General features: G+C 45.3%; 1 protein-coding gene across 2 annotated transcripts in view; it reads left to right on the forward strand.

Moving 5' to 3' along the window:
* Positions 1–3,498, forward strand: part of PELI1 (pellino E3 ubiquitin protein ligase 1) — a 46,832-nt gene extending 43,334 nt beyond the window's left edge. For both annotated transcript variants that reach the window (XM_067292794.1, XM_067292793.1), the window contains one exon: positions 1,021–3,498. In XM_067292794.1, the coding sequence (XP_067148895.1) occupies positions 1,021–1,587 (567 nt within the window). In that variant the 3' untranslated portion in view covers positions 1,588–3,498. The remainder of the gene's footprint in view (positions 1–1,020) is intronic.
* The last annotated feature ends 3,509 nt before the right edge of the window (positions 3,499–7,007 follow it).

Below are 7,007 nucleotides of genomic sequence, written 5' to 3' on the forward strand. Positions count from 1 at the left end.
TTAAAATGGATACAGCCATAGTCTAGGTAGCTTGGACCTAGACAGAAGTGCTTCATTCTGTGCATATACTGCCTCTGCAGTTAGTTGCACTGACTGTGTGTGTGTGCGTGTGTGTGTGTGTCTCTTCATACTTGTTGCTCAGCCTGAATAACTGGCAGAATCTGGCTCTAAACTTGTACTTAACTGCAAATCTAGACTGCTCTCCTACATTGAGTGACTAGTCTAGTATGCTCTTCTGCAAGCTGTGCTGGTCCTGTGCTTAAAGAATGTTTTCCTGACTCTCCCTCTTAAGCTTATGCTTTTTCAGTTTTCCTATTTGTCCTATTATTATAAATAATTAAGAATTTATAATAAAGAACAATTACAGTTTTATTGGCACATGCCTCTCTACCTGGGAATCCATCTCCACCTTGGTGTTCTGAGTTTTCCCCTTATTTTTAAAGCAGGGCCTACATTCCTGGGAGGGGAGGTGATTGGTGTTGTATGACTTGGGATCTCTTAGCAAAAATAGATACAACACAAACATTTAAATAAGTGATGCATTTATTTAGGAATGCTGGTAGCTGCTTTTTTCCTTAGGGAGAGGAGGCTTAGGTGTGCATGTGTACAGATGTGTGTGAAGAAAACAGTTTAAAATACGATGGAGGACTAAACAAGACTGGCCCTGTGCCATTCTTCCTTGATGCAGTTCAGGTAGCATAGTTGGAAGCACTCTTGGGAAGGAGTTGAAAGGAGTAATAAAGGATGGATGGGAGTTTTTTGTGGCCTTAATTTTACGTGTGCCTTGAAATATTTTCTTTTTAAGAGGATGGATTTAAAAAAAAAAAACTTAAGGCGGGGAGGAGCTGACACTGGGTTTTATATGGGTATGTTGTATAGGGCACTCAGCATCAGTAGGTGCTTCGTACTTTTTGTCCAGACCCTCCAGGCGGGTGTTTACTATTAAAGTGTCTCATGTTACTCTTATAATATTAGGTGACATCTCACTATTTCTCTCCCTCCCTCTCTGTCCTTCAAAAGGTGGAGAATGAAACAAACCAACTCCAAGATGGCTCTTTAATTGACCTCTGTGGAGCAACCTTGCTGTGGCGCACTGCAGAAGGCCTTTCACGCACTCCTACTGTCAAACACCTGGAGGCACTAAGACAAGAAATAAATGCAGCAAGACCCCAGTGTCCTGTAGGATTTAACACCTTGGCGTTTCCCAGCATGAAGAGAAAAGATGTTGTAGATGAAAAGCAACCATGGGTGTATCTGAATTGCGGCCATGTCCACGGCTATCACAACTGGGGAAACAAAGAGGAGAGAGACGGCAAGGATCGAGAGTGTCCCATGTGCCGCTCTGTTGGCCCCTATGTGCCTCTGTGGCTTGGATGTGAAGCGGGATTTTATGTGGATGCAGGACCTCCAACTCATGCATTCAGCCCATGCGGACATGTGTGCTCAGAAAAGACAACTGCATACTGGTCCCAAATTCCTCTTCCTCATGGTACTCACACGTTTCACGCAGCCTGTCCGTTCTGTGCACATCAGCTGGCTGGTGAGCAAGGTTACATCAGACTCATTTTCCAAGGACCTCTTGACTAACACGTGTTATCAAGGACTACAGTAAACTGATAAGCTAAGCGATTCTGATTTTTAAACTGTCTTTCGTATTCTCTGGGCTTTGCTGGTTTGCATTAAGATGAAGAAGTTTTGTTTTCTGTTACAACAGCTAAATCCCTCTCTATCAAGAAAAGTCTGGAAATGGAAGAAATGGGGGGTGAAGGGGGAGAACTCTTGCTTCTTTAGTTAATGACTATTTCTGAAGAGGTGAAGGAAGTGTTGTCGAGTGAAATTCAATGCCTTCAGTTTAATGGTTTTGAATTATATGCCCATGATGTTTGAAAGTTGTTTCATTCTTTTTGTATATGGAGGGTAAATAGTTCAAAGAACATTAGTTTACAGCTTGGATGCAAACATTGTAAAATATAACATGTATATTAACTCTTTTCTATTTATCTTTATTATTGAAAATATCTAGAACGTTTAGAGTAGCATGGTCATAGTGTGTTACATCCAACAATTGGATGTGTAGAGTAGTTCTGGATGGAGACATATGAGACAGAAATGGTAGAAAAATCTTTTTTAATCTAAAATGCTGAGTTCTTAGAATAGCTAAAATGCTTTTTAAACAAAGCTAATGCAAGTTATGATGGCATAAAGATGTGCTTTAACCTTGTGAAAGGTAGATAAGAAGGACGACTTAATGTCTTTTTGGTAGGACTGTACTTAAGATCTGGTTATGAGAAAATATTTACCAGACTCCTTGAATATGCAACTTAGTCTAGATTAAGGATTTTTTTCTCCCTTCATGCTAACACATGTCTTTATTTAACTTTAGTAACATTTATGAGGGGTTTTTCAATCTTAAACATTGGCAAACCTGAAAGACAAGGCTCATTTGTTCCTTGCTGTTTGGGGGGAGAGGAGGTGCATGCGCGGGTGCACGTGTGGGGAGCGGGGACCAGCTTGAGAAGCAGCCGGAAAGGGGACTTGTCTGTCGGATGTTCTGCATTTAGCCTGGCCCGTTGCGGCCTGGCAGGCTCAGGCACACGGGGGTCACTGGCGTTGTACGCTCGCCCGTCTGCCACGAGGAGCGGGGTGCAAATACTCTTTTAGGTGCCAGACAGAACCCAGTTGAAGCCTGGCACCTAATGGGTGTTTGCCTGTGTCCTGGCATCACCGTGTAACTTGGCACAAGCAGCAGTCTGTTAGGGAGGAGCGTGAGTTGGGACCCAGTCGGACTCGAAGCCCTTGGTGTGGGAAGCCTGCGTAAAGGCCGTCCACACTGGGGGGGGCCTCTAGCAGGTAGCCTTGCTCAGCACCACAGAAACATCCCCCTTTCTCTACCCTTCCTTTCCCTTCTGTATCCACCAGAAAAGGCCAGTGCACTACATCCAGCTTTGCTGCTAAGCCACCATGCTTCATGGCAAATACACAACCTGATCTTTTTAGGATTGAGTTGAACATTTTTTTAGCCAGCTTCATACTTTTTTCCAAATATGTACTGTATAATTGACCGTAGCAAATTTCTGTACTTTATAGCATAGCTTTAATTTTTCTTTTCAAAGCTGTTCTAAACTTTCCTTGGTTTAAAGAGAGACCTGTGTTGCTTAGATGTCATGAATTATTTACTTTGACTGTCAATCGTTTCTCCATTTAAAAAAAAAAATTATATATATTGTTTGGTTCACTCAGGAAATGCATGTGTCAGGAAATCTGTATAAGTTCAGTTAGCTGTCATGTACAAGTAACTGCTGTTACTCCCTTTTCATAGAAATATAACTGATTTTGACATTTTCCAGATTATATGCATTAAGTAATGAAACTTATGCAGCAAGAAACCCCTGTATTGTAGTAGTTCTAATCATTTTATTCAGACTATATTATACTGTAGTTTAATTTTTATTTGCAAATTAATTTATTCAAACTACGTGAGTAAACACTTTTCAAAAATAGAAATCCTGGGATTGTCTGTTGCTTTGTTGCCATTGTTTCCGAGAGATGGGAAATCTGGCTGGAGATGACACTTCCGCTGTCACTTAAGGTGTCTGTTTTGCATGTGGATTAAGGTAACAAACAAGTAATTGTAAAGAGTTTGCATGTCACCCTGGTCACAGACTGGAATAGCTCCTTTCAGATATGGCCTGTTAATGTGTCTTAACCCTACACGAAGGCAAGATTCTTGTTCAGAAGAGATAGTTAACTGATTTCCTCCCTGGGAAAGTTACAAATAATGAAATGTAAGCCAAAACTTTAACCTAATGGCTCTTACAAAACTTAAAAAGAGCTCTTGATTTCATCTTCCACAAAGACAGAATGACGTTTCTTCTCTCTTCCTGATCTTCTTGACTATGGGGATATGAAAAATCAGAAAAGGAAATGATGAAAGCCACATAGCAGTATTTGTAATACGAAGATGAAATGTGGAAACAGATTGAGACCCATACTGGAGTAAGCACTGAAAGCAATGTACTTGCCCTGTAGAGGGGAAGGAGCAGAGGGGCTTGTGCCCAACACGTAAGTGTCTCCAAGCTTCTGCCCTGTTCAGATGATACTTTATGCTTTCATGATACTCCATCCTTCCCCCCACTCCCTACCCCACAAAGAAAGCCTCACTACAGAAGAAGGGGTAGTCTCAGCAGACCCAGCCGTTTCTCTGGGTAGTGTTATGTTAAGGTAACTTTCACAGAGCCCTCTACCACATGCTGTAGCTGCCTGTTGGATGCTTTTCTTGACCCAAGTTGGGCTTGTTAATCCTGTTTTTAAATGAGCAGAACATGGACATTGGAGAGCGTGAGCCACTGGAAATCCCACTATCAAAGGCAGGATAGCAGCTGTTCAGTAGATTGAGGAACACCTTCTGTAAAACATGCAAGCTAAAAGCAGTAGCTTTGACTGTGGTTTCCTATTCGAGTTCCCTGGCCTTCTGTTCTTCAATAAACAATTCAAACAGAGTCTCATGCTCTGTAAAATGTAAAATGGATGTCAAATGAAGAGTGAAATGATCCCTTTGACTTAAGCAGCTGACTAAAGCCTAAAGACCTTTGGTTCTGAACACAACAAATTGGGAGCTGGGGAAAGTGTGTTTGTTAGCAAGAGGTGGAGCCTGGCTGGCCTTAAGACGGTTACAATTCCACTTGTTTGGCCTAAATCAATTTCTTGTACCTGCAATAACCAGATGCAAGTGAGATCTGTGGCCTTAACCTGCTTTCAAAGGCTTGTTCAAATGGGAAGAGGCATTGATGGTGCAAGTGGCAAATGACGTGACTGTTTCCTGGGAGATCACGGTAGGTATGTGGAATTGCTGCAGAAATGCATGTGGAAGTGAGGCAAATATAGGCCGCTTTCTAGCCTTAAAGTTTAGTGAAGATCGGCAGAAATGCAGCATCCTTTAACCAGGCTACATAAGGTAGAGACAACTGAAAATCACCAAGTAGCTTTTTGTTATTAACTTGTGCATCATTGTCGTTCTGTGCAGTTCTGTGTGATGTTTTTATGCAGGTTATTTAATGAGCTAATTTGCTTTTCAGCTGTGGGAAATTGCATGGATTTAATATTGGTAAAAGGCAGCAGCTTGGCACAGCAGCTGGCTAATGAAGCCCTTTGGTTTCCAGAGCAGAAGCAGGGTGGCTGTTGGTGTGCCGACTCACAGCAGGTCGGGAGTGTTTCGATGGGGAGGGTGTTGGGGACTTTCTCTGGGAAGGCTGCGGGTAGCTCAGCATCTGCAGAGCGCTTCTTCCCTCCGCTGACTCAGCCATCGGTGTAAAGCAGTGCTGTGCGTGTGTGCTGTGGCTCCGAGATGTGTGAATCTTATTCCAGCCATGGAGGCTGGGGAAGAGAGTCTTTAAATCCCATCTGTGCTAGACTTGTTATACTTGCAGGAATGAGGCCTGTCTCCTGACAGGTTTAATGACATGATCTGTGTGAAGTAAGCCAGGCAGTCCTCCTGTGTTTGAGGGCGCTCCGCAAATCCCATAACAACCCTGCTATTGCTTATTTTGTCTCTTTTCTGAAGAGACACTTTCCAGGTCCAATGCTAGAAACATGTAGAGTTTTGTGATATAAAGCTACTGTGGTGACTGCAGTTACCTGCCTGCACACTGTCTTCCAGACTGGGTTAGGCCTGGCTGCTGCTGATTTAGAGCTGATTCCCATTCCTAGTCTTGGTAACAATTTTGGTGACAGTCTTGCCTTCCTTTTCTAGAAAAACACTAGCAAAGCTGGTCTGTTTTTAATTGTAGTTATAGGCTTTAACATAAAGGCTGTGATCTTCCTGGAAATGCAGCTTCTAAGGATTTTGCATGGGTGCAGGAGAGGAGATGCATGCACAACCGTGGATCCTGTGGAAAAGGTGTGGTAAAGGACCTGTGGGAGCTGTGATGGTTAACGCGACGTGTGGCAGGGGCCCGCCAGAGCCAGCGTGGCCTGCCGCACTGTGTCAGACTGACTTCACACTGGGTATCCTGTGGTAATGTACCTGTGCTGTGAGCTGGGGAGGGAGGAACACCTGGGCATGCTATTGCACAGGAAACAAGTGGGTGCTTCAGCTGTGCTGGGTATTGCTGGTTGCTTGTCTGGCCCTGTCCCCTTCCTTAAAGAAAAGGGGTGGCAGCTTCAGAGAGCTGTAGAAAGCGGTTGCATTCCCCCACGATACCTCTGTTAGAGCAACCTTCGGGGCCTGGGAAGTCTGCGGCATGCAGGATGGCTGCAGCGAAGCCCCGGGGCCAGGGCTGGGGCTGGGCATTAGCACATGGCTCTGGAATGGCATTAGTCATCGTCCGCAGTGCCTGAACCTTCACGTTCCTGCCTCGGTCCCTCCGGGAGCTGCTGCCCCTTCTCTGCCTCGGCCCCTCTTCAGCCCTGGCAGCCACAGTTCCTCCCACGGCCACGGCAAGCAGGCGATTTTGCAGAAGAAGCTGGTGGCCGGCCCCGTTTGTCTTGCCTGGCACTAGCTTGTGTGGGATTGCATTAGGCATCAGATGAGGCTGCGGCACCTGAGGATGAGCTCGGGGGCGGATGAGTAACTAGAGGAAAAGTGCCAGCTCTGGCAGTGAGGAGCTCCCTGCCCACTCCCTGGCTCCAGCCCTCCTCCAGGATCTCTGCGCATCGGGGCCGCTGTCGCGCACAGCAACAGGGCAACAGCAACAGGAGGAAACACGGGGCAAATACAGATGATGGAGGCAGCATGAGAGTGATCAGGTGGAAGGGAGTGCTGGGAAACCTCAGCTGGTGTTAAAAAGTGAAGTGAGAACTAGAACAGAAGTCAGTTGGGTCCAAGGAGAGCAGGGAAAGGGCCTTTACCACTCATCAGCTGGAAAAGCAGCTGGCACTTTGCTTACTGCAGTGCTTCTGCTCCAGAGTACCTGTGCCAGCCCTGTCCGCCACAGGGTACATGCTGCTGCTGTGGCACGCTTTGCCATGCAGGTATAACACCGCCGCCTGGGGCAGTGACACCCAGTGTT

This window comes from Apteryx mantelli, chromosome 3, assembly GCF_036417845.1.
Source record: "Apteryx mantelli isolate bAptMan1 chromosome 3, bAptMan1.hap1, whole genome shotgun sequence".
In the NCBI taxonomy this organism is placed as follows: Eukaryota; Metazoa; Chordata; class Aves; order Apterygiformes; family Apterygidae; genus Apteryx; species Apteryx mantelli.